Below are 17,593 nucleotides of genomic sequence, written 5' to 3'. Positions count from 1 at the left end.
GGCAGGCTGTGCTCCCACGGTGCTTTGTGCTCTTTTCCTGGATAAAATCTCTGTTCCTGCAGCGTGTGTTTTGTTAGCCTGGGATCTTCTTCTGGACAGTCAGTAATCACAGGCTAAAACAAGAACATAAACAAATCCAGAGCTTGACTAATGCAGAAAGCCTTCAACTCCGGGTGACTCCTGAGGGTTATTTTCTGCCTGTCTTAGGACCGGCTTCCCTCTGAGGAAACAACTGATGGTTGTTTCGTGCATTGCAGAATCAAATAAACCCCTGATGTAGCTCCTTTTTATTGCCGAAAAGACAAGGAAGCAAAACCTTTTCCTTAACTTTGGTCTTTCTCTAGTCGAAGCTCTTGTAAAAACATCAGACTTTCTCTGTCTCCATGGATCAATTTCCTGGAAACAGTTTTAATAACTGTTTCTGGAGTGATTTTTATCATCCCGGAGCATTTTACAAACTCTGAATATAGTAACAGCTGAAATGCAGCCACATCTGAGCAAGGTTGCTGCCAGCACACAGCGGTCTTCGGTGTTTTATAAAAGAACACATGATCAGCTCTTCCTTTTGCACAGAACCTCCCTTATTCCCACCAAAAAGACATCCCACTCTGTGTGTCACCTCCTGGTTCACCGTGGACTCGAAGCCTTGGGGGCAGAGCGGGTGCCGGGCATCCTCGCTGCGCTGAAGCCTGCGATCCCTGAGCCTCCCCCTCCGGCTGGGGCTGGCTGTCAGCGGAGGGAATTAATATGCTGCATCTTATCTGACCTTTTGAACACCCTCGTGGGATTTCGTGTTGTCATCAGTTCCTGGCAGCCTCTCGTTTTGCCATGGCTGCCTTCGTGCCGTGCTCGGGGCAGTGGGAGGGACACCGTGCCCCTGGCTCGCTCACACCAGGAGTCAGTCCTGCCTTCCCGGTGCCATATTTCATCTGTGTGCTGACTCACAGGCTCTAGCCTCTTTGAGAAACTATAATTTTGTGTTTTCCATCAGTCAAGTCAGGATGGAGCTGGAGCTTTTGACCTCGTTACTGATTTATCACTGTCCCTGTTCATCTTTTTAATTGGTTCGGCAGTGGTAAGACACACCAGTCAAGCCTTAAAATAAAGAAGAGGGAGCCCCAGCCTGCTCTCTCCTTCCTCCGTGGCTGATGGCTCTGGAGCCAGGGGCCTCTGTGTCTCAGCGCTGGGTTCTGCAGGATGGATCGGGTTCCCTCCCTTGCCTGCACCTGGCCCACCGTGTGTGTGTTGTAAACCCCATGTCCCCTCGGCCCCCTCTGGGCTCTCTTGGCACTGGTTATCCCTTCCCTCCCTCCTCTGCCTCCATGCCCAGCCCAAACCATGTCTCTGCTCCTTCCCCTGGTCCTCCAGATTTCCCTGTCCCTCTGCCTTCTCCTCGCAGCTAATGCCACCGGCTTTGCTGAAGCACCGCTGGACGGGAAGGCCCCTCTGCAGAGGAGCAGTTGGGTGGGGAAATGGCTTCTCCAGCCTCGTGCCCACGGGCTTGTGTGGCAGGTGAGATGTTAGCGCATCTGAGCTGTGGTCAGCTTTGCTCTGCTCTGGTTTTTAACGTGCACGGGTGATTAATTGCAAACGCGGGACTCACAGTGGCGTTTTCCCGTTTGGAGGTCCATGGCTCAGCGTCGGGTGGGTTTAGGTTTCCATCCCTTGCAGCCTTTCTGCCGAGCAGCTGAGAGAGCGTTGGTCTGGGAGTGGGAGGAAGAGAAGTGCTTGGCAGGAGAACATTTTCCAGGCAGCCTGACCCGTGACATCCGTCCTGCCTGCCTCCTGAGCCGATCCGATGTCCTTCCCTGCAGGGCACCCAGCTCAGGCCACCATGGCTGTGGGTTCAGCTGTGCTTGTGGAGTGTGTTAAGAGAACACGGAGCCCCTGAGAGCACGTCATTATCGGTGATGTAGCCCTGTTTCAGCGATGGGATGTTTGTGCAGGGTGGGCTTCAGTGGCTCTCAGCAAGCACCTGGGTGCGCTGGGCTGGCACAGGCTGTGGGACCCCCTTCCAGCCCAAGAGATGAGGAGTGAGATAACTCCGGGCTGTCACTGATGGAAATTGCTCTTTCCAGCTGGAGCTTGAGAGCACCTGGGTCTGGTTAGCTCCTGGCTTGTTTTGACCTGAGTGCGGTTACGGAGTGAATCCCTTGAGTTGTGCCGCCCTTCCGAGCGAGCAGAGCCTGCTGCCTGCCTTGCATGCAAAGCCCCGGCAGCGTGGGCTGCGAGCAGGCGCCGGGGCTGTGGTTATGGCCTCTCTAGCTCTGCAGCTGTGTAACCTTTGCATGAAAATCCTCCTTGGGTTGCAAACCAGGAGCGCTGCCAGACTGTGATTCAGCACCGTCAGCTCGGAGACGCTGAGATGGATGCAGCTGTAGGGATGGCCAGACCAACCAGTGCACCCTCTCCTGAGACCAACTGGAGGAAAGTAGTTGCTTTTACATAGTCTGAGTGTTTGCGGTGATGCAAGTGCTGTGTTGAGTGGAGGTTTTTGTAGCGGAACGTCAGCAGCGATGCTGTGGATGAGCTATTGCCTTTCAGAAGATGCTGCATAATGAGCTGGTTTCCCATACAGTGGGTGCATCAGCAGCCGTGGGCACAAGAAGGTGTGTGCAGATGCTGTGGTGGTTTTCTGAGGGTTTCCCATGTTGCTGGTCTGGGGGATGTTCTGGTGCTGGCGTGTCCTGGGAGGTTCCCACTCATGAGGCTCTGGGTGCTGTGGCACCCTGAAGCCCTTACTGCCCTGGGTGCGTTAACAAGTACTCTATTGTTTTCCATCATTTTTTTGGTCTGATTGTGTAAGGTTCCCTTTCGGATTAACCACTGAAAACAAACCAGAAACCACACTAATACCTCATTGTGTGCATTAAACAACAAAAAAAATAAATCCCCATTTCCCTGCAGATTTAAAAGGCTTTTGTGTTTGGTGGGAACTCTGTCTAAACTCAGGGCTTTTCAGAAGTGCTTGTTTCTTAATGGTCGGGGCTTGCAAGGCGTTTGACCTCGAGGTTCCTACCAGCGCTCGATGCCGGCCGCCTTGGAGCGAACGGTAGCGGCAAAAGCAAAGGCGGCGGGTCGGAAACCCGCGCTGTGATGTGCGGCGGTTCTGGCAGCCGTCCCGCTTCCAATGACAGATGAGGTTTGGGACCAAGAGAGACCCTGAACTTCGATTCATCGTCCCAGGCTGCCACCCCACCCCTCGCCTTGCCTATAAACGGATGGAATAATATCCTTTCCCCATAGAGAGAGGGAAGTTATTATTTTTTCTTACAACCTTTGTATTTACATAGCTGTTTCTTACTCACTGCTAGTCATTTGGGGGTGTAATTTATAGGGGCCATGTATGATATGCTTCTACATGTGTCTTAAATTTTTCCCCACAAACACTTTAACTCCCTCTGTCCTCACTGCTTTTAATGTGTTTGTCTTGCTGTCTTACCTACTAGGAAATTGTAGAAAAAATGCCTGTTAAAAAACAGGTAACAGGCTGGGTTCAAGGTGCTGGCAGAACCCCTGGGTTTCTGCACCCATCTTTGTTTGAGCTACGTGTCCTCTGTTCTCCTGGGTGTAAAGAGAGAGTACCTGGCCCACAGCAGAACTGCAGGGAAAAAAATTGTTTATGAAATATCCTGAGATGCACACATGCCAGCCTTCTTTTAAGAGGTAAAGCAAGGCATGCACATGAAAAAAAAAAACAAACAAAAAGCCCCAAACCATTTATTGAAAATGCATGGAGGTGTATTTCCTTGTCCTGGTGTGATGCTGCATCCTTAAATTCTAGATCATCTTTGGGCTGTTGAATACAATTTGAGGAACACCTTCAGGAAAAAAAAGAGTTTATAAAATAGATCATCATAGTGTTGATAGACCAGCTTGTCTGTAGCATCCTCTCCGCATGATTTGCTGCCTGTGTGTTATCTGTACGTTTAGACAAATTCTACTTCGCCCTGATCCTGGGATCAAACCAAGCTGCCAGCCCAGCGCTGCTTTGAAACTTGCACATATGAAACAACCAGGCCACCTCCCGTGTCGGCTCCGGGCCCTGGGGCTTTGCTCTCCATAGATCATGTTAACTGCTCTTCAGTTCTGTTCAAATTAAATGTTTTCCTATCAGATGTGGGCTGCGGAGGATCCAGCCTGTCAGCCTGCACATGCATCGGGAGGAGAGGAGGCAGCTCATGCTCCGAGCTGGGCACGCACACCAGCCGTGTGCTGCTTCGCCCTCAAATAAAATGCTCAGCTCGCCGTCAGTGGGATGGTGGAGCCCAGGAAATTGCAAAGAGCGATGGTGCTGGTGCCAGGCGACCAGGGTGGTGAGAGAACCAAAACGGGAGGGAGCGAGGAGACCAGGACGCGAGGTTGGGCTGGCCCAGGTCCCTCACCCCATGGCTTTGGCTGCGGAGCTCCTCAGGGGAACAAAGAGCAGCCCATCGCTGGCAGCCGTGCTGCCGGAACACCCCGCAGAGAGGATTTCCTTCTGCTTCGGCTCCAAAGCTTTTGCTGTTATGGTTCATGGCCGGGAAGAACAAAAGCCTGGGATTGCAAGCTGGCTCCTGCCAGGGTCTCCCCTGCTCCCCGCCAACTGTGAGGCGATGCCGGTGGCCACAAGCTGGACCATGCTGTGCCAGTCTCCCATGGAGCTGCAGCAAGGAGAGGATGGAGGTGACGAGCAAGACTTTTGATTTGTTTGTTTTCTGCTTGCACCGAGTCACATTGTTGGAACATGAATGGCGGGGGGGAGCATCCGCAGCAGGCGCCGCCAGGCTGAGTGCTGGGGGAAGCTGGTCCTAAGGTTGGTTTTAGCTGGGCTTTCTCCCACCATAGGCAGTGTGTGGGCAGAGAGGAACTGTAACATGGTGGCACCGGTGTGTATGTGCCAGCAGCCCCGGTGCCCTGCACTGTCAGGATCAGCCGTTCACATCAACCTTGTTTATTGCAATTCCACATCTCCCTCCTCAGCTCATTAATGTTCTCGGAGCAGACCTCTCTCACACCATTGTATTTCGTAATTAGATTTTGATTTGCTTTCAGAGAGAAACAGCAGCACAATAGACATTAATTTCTCCCAAGCCTCATTCAGCCTCCTCTGTGTCGCAAGGTCAGACCTTGGCGTGCACCATCTGCCCTCGACGCCTCCCCCACGATTTGGCGGCGCATCGTTCCCGCGCTGCATCCCCTTTCATTTAAGGGGATTCCTCATGCACGAAGGGAAAGGAGCGGAGAGGGAGGGCTGGAAGAGGAGCCTTCGCTCGAGCTGAGCTGAAATCGCTGGGACAGGCGTGACCTGGATTTAAATCGGCAGGGTGAGGGAGCAGCCTGTTCTGCAGCCCTGTGCCTGCTGTCTGCAGAGCCTGGGTGGCCCTCGGTGCTTGTAAACCCTTTAGGGCACGATGTAAAAGCCGCAATTTAACATCGCGAGCGAGCGAGGACAGAGAGGTCTCCCGTAGCGCCGGGCGGTGGGAGCGGAGCGGTGGGGATGGCCATGGCTGTCTCGCCAGCCCGGAGCTGGTCTGCGCAGTGGAGCTGGAGGCAGAGCTGGGAAAGGGGCTCTGCTGGTCCCCATGGCCCTGGACCAAGCGCGCTTTTCCACCCGAGTGCTGCTTGTGAGTTCCTCACACAAACTTCGTGTTTCAGTATACGGCTCTGGAATGAGACACCAGCAAGAGCTGAGCTCGTGTCTGTGCTGGAAACCCCACTACGGTCTTGCATGGGCACTCGTGGGGCTGCTGGAAAGCAGGGACTTTCCAACGCTTCACTGAAGGAATTGCCCAGACCCTGGGGATGTTGCCTCCAAGAGAGAATTTTTAGAAGAAAAGTGGCTTTGCGTTTCATTCAGCAGAAAAGCAGCACCCATCCACGTTGGGAAGGTGTTTGTTGTTGCTGAGGGATCTGCTTTGGAGGTTTAAACCAGGTTTGGCTGTCGCTGGTCAGGGTAGAAGTCAGAGTGCAAGATGAGCAGTGGCAGAGTCTGCCTTGCTGCTGGCATGGGTAGGTGCCTCCGAAACCTCCACGTCTCCTGGGTGGAGGCAGCTCCGTATCCTACGGAGGATGGAGGTGCAAGGACTTTTATGGTCCAGGTTCACACAACAGTGAGAAACGCAGCCCCCACCAGCCAGGGCTCGTTTCACTGCGAGCACTTGTGCTTTGTCTTTGCCAGCGTTAACTGCTGCAGCTCGGGATTTACGTTAGTGAGTGAATGCGACCAAGGGCTGATAAATCAATCAGCACGACCGAAAATAGCACTCGGCAGCTGTTGGAAGTAGGGGATCCCTTCCCCACCAGTACCCACAGAGCAGGAGAGGATTTCATCCGCCCCGGCCGGGTGCCAGCCCTGCGCAGAAACAGCCTTGGGCTGCTGGGGAGACCTCTCGTCTGACACCTTTATCTGGAAAAATTACTGCTGCTGCCTGCAAACTTGTCTCCAACGTGCCTCTCGGCCAGGCATTTCCCAGTCACCAGGGTGGGGGAAATAACCGAGCCAGCCGCCGGTGCGAAGAGCTGCTTTGTGACCGATGCTGCGTGGCCTGACGTCCTGGGATTGCCTCAGACCTCAAATAATAAGCCATCGTTTTAAGGTCAGTTGTGGATGGAGTCACAGAGGGAGCCCAGAGCTGTGGTTTCCAGGTCCTCTGGGACAGCGTGGTGATGCTTTGCGTAGGGATAAGGTTTCTGGAGGAATCCAGTGACTCTGTTTTTTCCACTGGACTGCTGTACGTAACCACCTGCGCAGGAGCCAGAGAGGTTTCTGTGAAGCTGATCAGCCTGTACACTGTCCTGCCAGGGAGCGTGTTTCCTCGCTCCTTCTCCGGCGGGTGTCCTGGGGTGAGTATTGGGTTTGGCAGGCGTGCAGCCTGGACCAGGAGCGCAGGGTGCTCTGAGAGGATCAGCCGCTTTCGGGCAGAGTAGTCCGTAGATTATTTCCACATCTGTGTTAGCTTTGGCTTGATCCCGCAGATTTGCAACAGCTGTTGGGAAGCGGAGCAGAGATCCCCTCTTTAAATGGATGATCAAATCCTCAGAGCGTGGAGTATGTTATTTCTATGTCATCCTCTTCATGGCAGGAAAAACAGCTTTTAAAAGTTGCTGAGGCAGCACTCTGCCCTGCTGCCTGAGCTGTCATCCCAGCATCCTGCGGTTTCAGAGCAAGTCGGAATTTGCTTTCTGCATCCCACGCCTGGCCCGACGCAGGATCCTTTGCGAGGTGAGCGGTTGGGCAGGTACTTGGACAAGGAATGCCTTTTTTCTCCTGGCTTCCCCTTCCTGCCTGGACCACAACCAGCGGGTGTATGCCGCGTGGGACCAAGGAGGAGCTTGTCTCCTTTCCGGAGCCTGCGTGCATGCAAACCCTCGGCGTTTTACCCTGAGGAAAAACTATACATTGCAATAGTTTGCCATGAGATGGGTTCGGTCATCCTGGTGTCCAGAGGCTTTAGGTGGAGACCATATGTCTTTGCTGGAAGCTGCAGTTTGGCTGCAAAATAGTGGTGTGATGCAGGAATCCTGTAGTGAGCTATCTTATCCGAAAAGCCCAGCTAAAATGAGCCAGACCTGTTTCCTATCAAAGTTCTGCTCTTTCGGGTCAGACCTGCAGTAAAAGCAGCCATTGGGCTTCCTTCGGAAGCGTCTGCCAGGCGTTGGGAAGCGGAGCCCGGCTGAAGAGGGCCAGGGCAGTGGGAATGGTGGTAGATCCTGGCACTTGTCCTGCGTTGTGTGCGTTTCTCATTCCCCGTCAGCTTTCCTAGCGCGCAGGGGAATCATCAAACCAAACTGCTCCTGTTTCAGACAGCACATCCGTGTACTTTCCGATACAGACGGTGAAATTAATGCGTCGTTGGTACGTCGAGACCACTAATTCGCAGTTCAAGCCTTTTATAACCAGGCTTAAAATGGCAAGCCAGTCCCAGTCTTCCAACATGCAATTGTCGAGTTTGTTCATCCATGTCGTATGATGGGTTTCAGTGATAACCCAGGCTCAGTAAACACTGCTTGGCGTGTATGAAGCTGCAAACGTTGGGATGACCTGGGATAGCTGGGCGGTGGTGTCTGGGACTGCATGGTGCTTGCAGCTTTTGCAAAGACACAAGGTAGAACCTGGCAGTTTTGGTTGCTTTTTCTCGTTCGCCCAAGGGGTGACTGAGTGTGATAACAATGTTCATTGGGTTCAAGTCTCGGAGCCCGATGATGGATGTGCTCCCTGAGCAGCAGCAGGTGTCACATTGACCTTTTTTGTTGCTTTTTGATCCTTTCGATGCCACCTAGCTTCAAGCTTGTTTGAGGCATTCTCCTGTGGACCCTCAGTGATGGTCTGATCTCCTTATCTAGAGTGTCCCAGCCCTGTCCCTCTGAGCTGGCGCAGTCTCTTGGCTGTAAAGCACAGACCCTGCCGCTTCCCCAGCCGAGCAGAACTGCCACGACCCGCCGTAGGTACCACAGGGGAGTGCTGCTCACGTGCAAAGGGCTTGGCAAAATGAGGTGTAACGTAAGCAACTATTTAAAGAGAACGATCCAACTGCTAGTTGTAATTTCCCCATTGTTTGCAACACCTTCTTAAATGCCTGTGATCCTTATAAAGAGCTTTTTCCCGCCCTTTAAACTTGATAGAAGTGAATTTTACCTTCTGTGGTTTGAACGTGCTCATTGTGAGGGGGCTGGTTTGCGGTTAGTATGATTTCTTTTTTCTTTTTCATGCCCAAGGCCATTTGGTTTGGGAATCGGCATTACGAACGAGTCTGCTTGTCCCAGGAAACATGTCTGTTGGAAATGGAAGGCTGGTGGGCAGGACACAAAGCGTTGCCTTTCTCTGGGTCCTAGTGGAAGGAGGTTGATAAGTCTTCCTAGGTCAGTGTTAACACTTTCCTTCAGACCCAAGCGGGTTTTGCTAACAGCCTGTTTCAAGCAGGCTGGCTCATGTCACTCATTCAGATCAATCTTTTGTAAAAAGGTGTTGGAAGAATACAGTGCCATTAAAATCTGAATGTGGATGTGATCTTCTCCTCAGTTAGATCTCTGGTGAGCAAACCAAGGGATCCTGAACATTTCCTGCCCTTGTTTGCCTGGTTCCCCAGATCGTTCCCATCTCAGGAAATGGGATTGCCTCTCTTCAGAAATCGGGGGTGGTGATCCACAGAGCCGTGGCCTCTTTCTCTGGCAAAGCACGTGGGTCCAGTTTCCGCATGACATACTGATGGAAGCAGCAGCATGTGGCATGAGGGTTTCTCTGGGTTTTGTGCTCGAACCCTCATGCTGGTGCTGGGTGGGATTCTTGGTCCCCTCCTGCCCTTCTCCTGTGGCTGGGTTTTATTCCCCAAACACAAGGGAGCTGTAAACACCCGGAGCCCGAGGGGCTTTGCAGAGCAGTGCTTGATGTTAGGGGAAAGGTGGTGATTCATTTCCTTCCCTTCTGGCTCTCGGCTATGGTTTGGCTTTTGTTTAAAAGTTTGGTAATTCACCACTGCTGGGCTGTTTAGATTGAAATGTTTGGAGAAATGTTAAGTAAATGTGGTGCTCGCAGCAGCTCCTCCATGCGTGGCGGGGAGACCAGCTCCCCTGGCCACAGCCAGCCCACACGTGCAGCCGTCGTCTCATCCCTCCCCGTCCCGGTGAGCTGCTGTACGTGGGTTAAGCTCCGAATGATCCTGTGCCAGAAGTATCTACTGAGGCATGTCAGCCTGGCACCGGTGACACCCAGAGCGCTCGGTCACCGGTGTTGTGGGCAGATGAGCTCGCAGTAAAACGTAACGAGCAGCAGACAGCAACATCTAGAGCGGGACGCCCAAAACTTGGCCATCACAGCCTGCGCGGCTTCTGCCGGGGACCGCTGCGAGGCTGGCAGCGTGGGATAGATGAGCTGGGCTACGTGGCCCCCAGGCTGATGTCAAACCCGTTAATCAGCTCCTGGGAACAAACCCGGGAAGCCTCAGTGGCGGGAGAATTGTGTTTCTGTGCGTTGGCCTTGGTTTCGGCGTGGTTGTCTTGGCAGAGGTTGCTGGTTTGTTTAAATGAGCGTTGAAATGGGAGGGGAGGAAGCAGCCAGGGAAGTAGTACAAATTGCTTCAGAGCAGTGGCATTAAAAGCATTTGTGCTTACCATATCTTCTCAGCAAAGACCTCAAAAGTATGGTAAATATTATCCCCATTGTACTTGCCAAGAGGCAAACGCAGCAGGAGAAGCTTTATCTGTGCTCATGGGCAAACCCACAACAGGCGCGAGACAAAAACGCTGGTCTCACCCATGGAACTGAGGGGATGGTGTTGCTGATGCGGGTCTCTGCGGGCACTGGGTGTCCAGGCTGGCCCAGCAGCTCTGGAGAGATGCCCTCACTTGCCTTCACCCATGTTGCTGAAGCACCAGCTCTTTTTCTGTGCGTACCTCTGACCTCTGGTCTGAAAGGTGCTAATGCCCCAAAATCTTCCTCTTCACGCTGCCAAGCTTACCTTTCTCCTCTCTCCTCCTGACCTCTCTTACAGCTGAAGCTGTGGAACAAGTACAGAGTCTCCAACATTCCTTCCCTGGTATTTATCGATGCCTCCACCGGGAAGGTGGTTTGCAGGAACGGCCTCCTGGTAATCCGAGATGACCCAGAAGGTAAGACCTGGAGTCCTCATGTGCTGTAGAATTTTGAATTGCCTTGGAGGGGGAAAAAAAATATGGAAACAAACAACTATTGTCATACTTAACTAATCGAGGCACTGTATTATTTTCAGCATAAAATTTTCTGCATCATTCCTGCCAGATCTTGTGTTTTGGTTTTGCTTGTTGAAAAGAACAAAGATTTCCCCTCCAGGATTTTTGTCTGAAGTGCTAATGAGGAAAAAGTTAGACTAACTGAAACATTAAGTTTGGATTTTTCCCTGATAGAAGTACACAGACAGACTGAGGGCCCAGGCTTTCTGTGCCTTGGGAGCAGAATCCTTCCAAAATACTGAGTGGGACTTTATCACTGGCATCCTACACTCCGTTAGGGTAATGACTTCCCCATTTTTTACAAATGCAGCAGAAAAACGCTACTGTTTTCTGTTTCTGAGATTTACTGTGCTGGGGGTTGATGTTGAATCCATCTTCTTCCAATTTGCAAAAACCAAAACGAGCAAAATGTGTGTCCTTACTCATAAAGTCTGCAGACTCATCATTGAACTACTAGTCTGGCCATGCACACGTGTTATCAGCTCGTCGTTTCTTCATGCAGTAGATGCTGAGCTTGGTGACTGAATCTTTAATTCAGGTGGCAGGAACTGTGCAGCAAGTACACGTTATGGCCTGAGCCATCTGTGCTGTTTCCTCCTCTCTGGCTGAGCACAGAGATTGATTGCTCTGGGAGCTCGCAGCAGATGATTCGGAGCATGTGTTTGTGTGTATGCACACATGCTTGCTTTGGGGTGCAGAGGGTTAGTCTAAGTTTAGTTCATATATATAAAAACCTAGATATAAACCACTTTTTATATATATATGTAAGCTTTTATAAATAAATAAATAAATAAAAATAAGGTTAGTATCAGTATAAGGCAAATAGTCTGACTGCATTCCTGAGCGCGTAGCACCTTGCCCTCTTGTTAAAAAAATGCTGTTGATAAGGAAAAGATGCCTCGTCAGGCACAAAACCAGAGCAGGCTTCATCAAGCCAAAGGTGCTGCGACTCGGGTGAGGGTGCAGCCTGCCTGTGAGAACGAGGTGGCCCTGGCTCTGGTGCAGAGCTTGGCTTCCCCGGCTCCCCCACATCTTTGCAGAAGGTGGAATGTTTTTTTTGGTGGAACTTGCTGAAACTGTAAATGCTGCTTGTGCATCTTGCTGTTTTCTGTCTTTGTTCCACCCCTGTCCCAACCACTCCCCAGGTCTGGAGTTCCCCTGGGGACCAAAACCCTTCAGTGAAGTTGTTGCTGGGCCTCTGCTAAGGAACAATGGCCAGACGCTGGACAGCAGCGCCCTGGAGGGCTCCCACGTCGGGGTCTATTTCTCCGCACACTGGGTGAGTAGTAGGCTCTTTGAAGAGCAGTCGGAGTGGGCTTGGAGGTGCTGTGGGGATCCCCCTGCAGCTCTTGCTGCAGAGCTCTGTGGGAGAGTAAAGACCTCAGGCCAGTTGACGTTGAAGCAGTTAAGATGCTCCAGTTGTCGTGGAAGAAGCTGCAGCATTGCAGTAGGCTGTTGTCCTCAGCTGGTCCTTCAGAAGGGAAGGAGTGGTCAGATTTTAGAAGTGGAAGAAGTTTTGTTGGCAACTTATGGGCTATAAGTCCCAGCCACGTTCAGGGCTGCTGCCTGGCATCCATCAAAGATGAGATCACATCTGCCTTTGCATGGTCATTAGGTTATCTGGACCTTCTGGGCATGGGTTTGGCCCTGTGGAGGAGACGACGTCCTTATGGTTATGTTGTGTTTCGCAGTGCCCGCCATGCCGAAGCCTCACAAGGGTCCTGGTGGAGTCCTACCGAAAAATCAAGGAGGCGGGCCAGAAGTTTGAGATAGTCTTCGTTAGTGCAGACAGGTAAGGAAGCACTAACACACTGTGCAGGCAGAGCTGGCTGTCCCCAGGCTGGGAAGCTCTGCACATTACCAGTTTGATTTAAGGAGGAAATTTGATTTGGGGTAGAGCAGGTTGGCTCTGGGATCTGAAAAGCTGCCTGAGTCCTTTACCCTCTGCCCAGTGGTGAAGTGGAAAGAGGGGTTAGTGAGGGCAGTGGTGGACTGAGAGCAGGCTCTGGCCATGGAGCAGCTCTGTATTTCTCTCTGTGGCTTGTGGGTCTGAGATCTGAAAGATGCTTGAGCTGCTGCTGTCGCCATGGGTTGACATTCAGATGCCCTGGAGAGTTGGAAATATTTTATTGGGGAAAAAAAATGCACCATGGATCCCGTCTTGAGGGACTGGGGGATTTCATGCTTGTCTGGCTCTCCCGAGGTTTGTCTGCCAGCAGCCCTTACTGCTGGGCTTTGGTGGAAGGGATAAAGGACTTTGCAGGCCAGGTTTTTAATGAGGAGCAGAGGGAAGAGCCTTGCAGGCAAAGGAGCTGCAGTCTGCATCCCATGCCCTGTTCCCCTCGCACAGGTCAGAGGACTCCTTCAAGCAGTATTTCAGCGAGATGCCCTGGGTAGCCGTGCCGTACGCCGACGAGGCCAGGCGGTCGCGCCTGAATCGACTCTATGGCATACAAGGTAGGAACGGCCGCGCTGGTGCACGGCTCTCCTTTCTGCTCCTTTTGTTGAATATTTGTAATGTCTCCTCTCGTTTAACTAAAACAAGAAAACAGTGAAGCAAAGCACAGTGCCCCAGGCAGAGCCGCTTCATGTTTCTGCTCTCCACAAACTCGCATTCCTACCACCTGCCAGGCAGGCTGTTAGTTGAAACAGGACTTCCATAAACAACCTAATTCTTCCTGGAAACTTGGAAGCTGTTTTTGGCATGGATATTTTTTGCCTAATTACTGATTTATTTATTTTGCTTTTTCTCGAAGGTTTAAATTTCATTTTCTTGCTGTTTTATGTAACGCAAAGGCAGGCCATCGTTCTCTGCAGAGGCTGAGGAAGATGGCATCTGGTTTATGTTAGTGACATGAATTACAGAAGAGTGTGTGTTTGATGTAGACCATGGCTTCGCCTTTACTGTACGTGCCAGTGCCAGAATTCCAGCAGCCCCGGCTGCTCGGAGGGACAGGGGAGAGGCTCTGTCTGTCTGGGTGGCTTCAAAGCATCCTGAAGATGATAAAAGCTCACAGCAGCCCTTGTGGGGACTGGCACCTTGTTCCTGCAGGGGACAAACTGCAGCGTAGAGGCATGCAAGGTAAATAGCTCGCAAGGAGGTCTGCTGTACGTACGTACAGTTTTTCCCTGTGGTCAAAGGGTCTGGCTGCAGTGTGCCTGTTTCTCAGCCATTTCTATGCAGCGTTGGTGAGGTGGGCACAGGCTGGCAGAGGGTTAATAAGGTCTGAAGGCTGGGAAGGGAGAGGGAAGGAGGTGGTCCAAAGGTGGTCCAGGGCTTGGGGACAGTGGCAAGAAAAATAATCCCTCCTTGGGGTCCTCTCTGAACAGCCCTTCTGGGGTAAGCTCAGGTGCTGTCGCTCAACTCTGTTCCCTGACCTTAAACCAAGAATAACCATTCGCCTACTTTAAATAGTCATCAGTTTGCTGCTTAATTACCTTCCCATGAGGCAAGAGCTTTCCAAGTCCATCCGTCTTTTCCTCGGCCCGCTCACAAACCTCTCCAGTGCTGGTTTCGGCTGAGCGCTGCAGGACGGCTGCCAGTTTCACTGGGACTTTCTGTAAATAAGGTGTCCAGACATGGATACTTGAGCACCAGGCATGCTGTAGCCAGGGAAACAGTGACAACAGCTTTCCCTCTAACTCTAGCCACTGGCTCCTTAAATGTCTCTCTTCATTGTGTGCCGACCTGAAAATGTAAACATTTGCTGTTCCCCTGCTCCTTGACCCCTTCTGCTTCCAGGGAAGCTCCCACATTACCCCTGCATTTCAGCTGCTTCCCAGGAACGCTGACCCTGGGATTTGGGCACGTTTGAGTGCAAACCCTCCTGCTTATCTGTCATGGTTTTCCTCTGAAGTGGGAACCTCTCCACAAGGATGAACTGTGATGCCACAAAGTCATGTCGAAATGTGGAGGCAAGCTAATTTGCACCCTGTGCAGGAGGTATCTCTGTCCCACCTCCCTCCCTCCTTCCCTGGGTGCTGCACAGACTTCACGAGGCTGGGCTGGGCTCGTGTTTCCCCACCATGGTCTGTGGTGGAGCAGGATGCTGCAGGGAGGGTGCCAGGGCACCGGGAGATGAGGGGGAGGGCTGGAGATGAACCCTTGTGCTGCTCCCAGGGGCTCCAGGTTGTTGTTGACCCCTGTGCCGGCAGTGACTCGGGATCCTCTGTGCCGACTTTGGGGTTGCCTGCCTGTTTGCAGTCAGGCTGTCGCTGTAGCAAAAGCTTTCTGCAAACAGGGCTGGATGTCATGGGCTCAGCTCATCGGCACTGGTGGTTGTTCCACCTAAATGAAAATCATATCCATGTAATCTGACCTGCCTTTCCCCAGATGCGTGGCTCTGATGCTGCCAAGCATCTTGGAAGCCCCCTTCGGAGCTGCACCGACGCACCAGCAAGAGCGGGTAGCCCGTTCGGTGCCCGGCTTACCGTCCTGGTGGTGCCTTGAGTTGTGAGCACAGCATGCACGAGGCTGGTTTTTCCTCTCTTTTTTTGTAAGGCCAGGAGCTGAAACAACAGAAGAGCTTGTCTTCCCTGACTGCTTTAAGTTCTTGAGTGGTGGAAAGCAGCAAGAGAGTCAAATCTCTTGTTGTTTTAGTCCTGCGTTGGCCCCTACAGCATTCAAAAACTCAGTATAAAATGTAAGTTGAGCTAATTGGCCTTTATTTGGGTTTACTTGAATGCCTCCATTCATAACCCATGCGCAGTCCGTGGGCTGTACCCTGCCACCTATACTGAATTGCTTCTGGGTGCAGCACTATCTTGAGAGTCATGTCTTGTGTCGTGGCTGCTTAGAAGTAATTCTGCTTTGTGCATGCTGCTCCTGGTCTGCATGGTCCTGCCTTGGATGAAATCCCCTGACATCAGCTCTCCTGCCGATGGGATGGGGAGCAGTGATAAATTTTGTGCTTGAATGGGAATTGCCCCTTGTTGTTGTGTATCTTACGAGAGTTCTGGGTTCCTGAATGTTCCTGAATGTTCCCTGTGGCCTCTGTGGCATCTCTTTGGGATTTGCGGTACCTTGGGGCATCTTCCAAAATCTATTGTTTCCCTCCTGCCCCATGCTTTAGCCCAGACACCCACAGGTCACTCTCACAGCCTGGCTGCTGGGAGCAGCCTGGACCTCAGTGTTATGGGAGGTTTCTTGTACCAGGTTTCTGGAGCTTCCTCTGAAAAGGTGAAAACCAGCAATAAAACCCACAGTGCGTCCTGCGGTTGGTGTATTCTGAGTGTTTGCTTCACATCGATTTTGATTACTCACCCAACAGACTTAATGCAGATGAGATTTCCATGTCGGAGGTGGGTTTTAATATATAAATAAGTAAATGTATTGCCAGGTTCAGTAACAAATCATTTGGCCCTGTGTTTGCACAAAATGCTAGCCCCATGGGAACCAAATCCATTTTCTAATGCATGAAATCAAACTGAGCCCATCTATGCTAATTCTCATTCGAGCTTGTACAATATTCACTGCAGAGTGTCTGATCTGTGATTCTTCATAAGTAAATTCTGACGTTATGACTCATGGCAACTACCAAAGCCCCTAAAAGGCACTAAAATAACAAATAGTGGCTGGGATGAGCAGGGAGGGGAGGATCGGGGGAAAACATTGGGGTTGGCAGGTGTGAATAAGGTTAAGGACAGTTCCCCTGGTCCTGCTGGTCTGCGTCCCGTGCAAAGACGAGGTGTTTGCCAGAAGGGTAGTAATAAGGTTTGCCTGGGAAGACAAGGCTGATCCTACGGGAGGCCACCGTGAGCCTGGTAAGGCTGTGTCCCTAACCCCAGGGACCTGGCCAGGGATGTGAAGGAAGGAGCCAAGGAGACAAGGCAGCGATGCTCAGGACTGGGACCAGGGGGGTGGCGGCATCCTCAGCCTTCGCCACGCTGGTCCAGAAAGGAAACCAGAGCTTCGTGACTGGTGAGGAATCTCTGATGTGGGGCAAAAGGTGCAGGGATTGACCCAGCACGTCACACACCCCCTAACAGACTGGAAACCCCAATAACTTATATTTCCCAAACGTGCCAAACACAAGATGAATTATCTTAAAGGCTCTTTGTTTTCTGAGTCAGTTTTGCATTTGCAGCTAAAGGTTTTAGTGGCTGGGTGCTTTGGAGGGGGTTGTGTGTCTGCACACGCAAATCAGGTAAGGTCTGAATGCTTTGAATAGTGGATGAAGTCCCTGATAGCTATAGGATCACGCTCACAATGATCTGTGTCTGAATTGGGCCCTTCATTTTCCCAGATCAGCAAAGCTCATTTGAAACCTCTGCCTTGGTATGCTGCATTGTTGAGGCTGAGCGGTGACGGATACGGAGCTGAACCCACAGTTGTAGCCTGTTCCTCATGGATACGCAGGTCTGGAGAGGACAGAATAGGCATTTGAGATGGAATTGGGAATTGTAAATGGATAAAGATTTGAATCATATGGGATGCTGATCACTGCGTGCTTCTCCTGGCTTCAGTAGTAGTTTGTGCCTTGCAGGATGGAGCCAGAGTGAGATTTCCCAATTCCTTCTGTTTAACCCATCCCTGCCCTAGAGCTATTTTGAATACCAGCAGGTAATGAATAAGCCTTTTTGTGATACAAAATGGTTTTCTTGGCATACCCTTAGGATTTGCAAGCCCAGCCATTGGCCATGATCCTGCGCTGCTCTTGCACCAGCCCAGCGCATGCAGCTGGCAGGAATGTGAGCGGTGCTGCCGGGCTGGAATGAGGGGAATGCAGCCGCTCGCCCGGACCTGCAGGCAGGCGTGGGATAGACAGACAACCGTGTATTTCCTAGAGAAATGCCTAGAATTCAGAGAGCTTGTGAGTAACCCACGGTTGTACAAACATCGGAGCGCAGTGCCAGGAGTCCGGCGGGGGCAAGCATGCTGGGTGCCCCTTGCTCAGAGAACAGCTCT

At 51.7% G+C, this 17,593-nt stretch overlaps 1 protein-coding gene across 2 annotated transcripts in view; it reads left to right on the top strand.

Annotated features, from left to right (window-relative positions):
- Positions 1-17,593, top strand: part of NXN (nucleoredoxin) — a 50,988-nt gene that overhangs the window by 26,925 nt on the left and 6,470 nt on the right. For both annotated transcript variants that reach the window (XM_086624748.1, XM_086624747.1), the window contains exons 2-5: positions 10,470-10,587; positions 11,832-11,965; positions 12,378-12,478; positions 13,037-13,143. In XM_086624748.1, coding sequence (XP_086480874.1) covers positions 10,470-10,587; positions 11,832-11,965; positions 12,378-12,478; positions 13,037-13,143 — 460 coding nt within the window. The remainder of the gene's footprint in view (positions 1-10,469; positions 10,588-11,831; positions 11,966-12,377; positions 12,479-13,036; positions 13,144-17,593) is intronic.

This window comes from Tauraco erythrolophus, chromosome 21, assembly GCF_009769465.1.
Source record: "Tauraco erythrolophus isolate bTauEry1 chromosome 21, bTauEry1.pri, whole genome shotgun sequence".
NCBI lineage: Eukaryota > Metazoa > Chordata > Aves > Musophagiformes > Musophagidae > Tauraco > Tauraco erythrolophus.
This window is presented reverse-complemented; position numbering and strand designations above follow the sequence as displayed.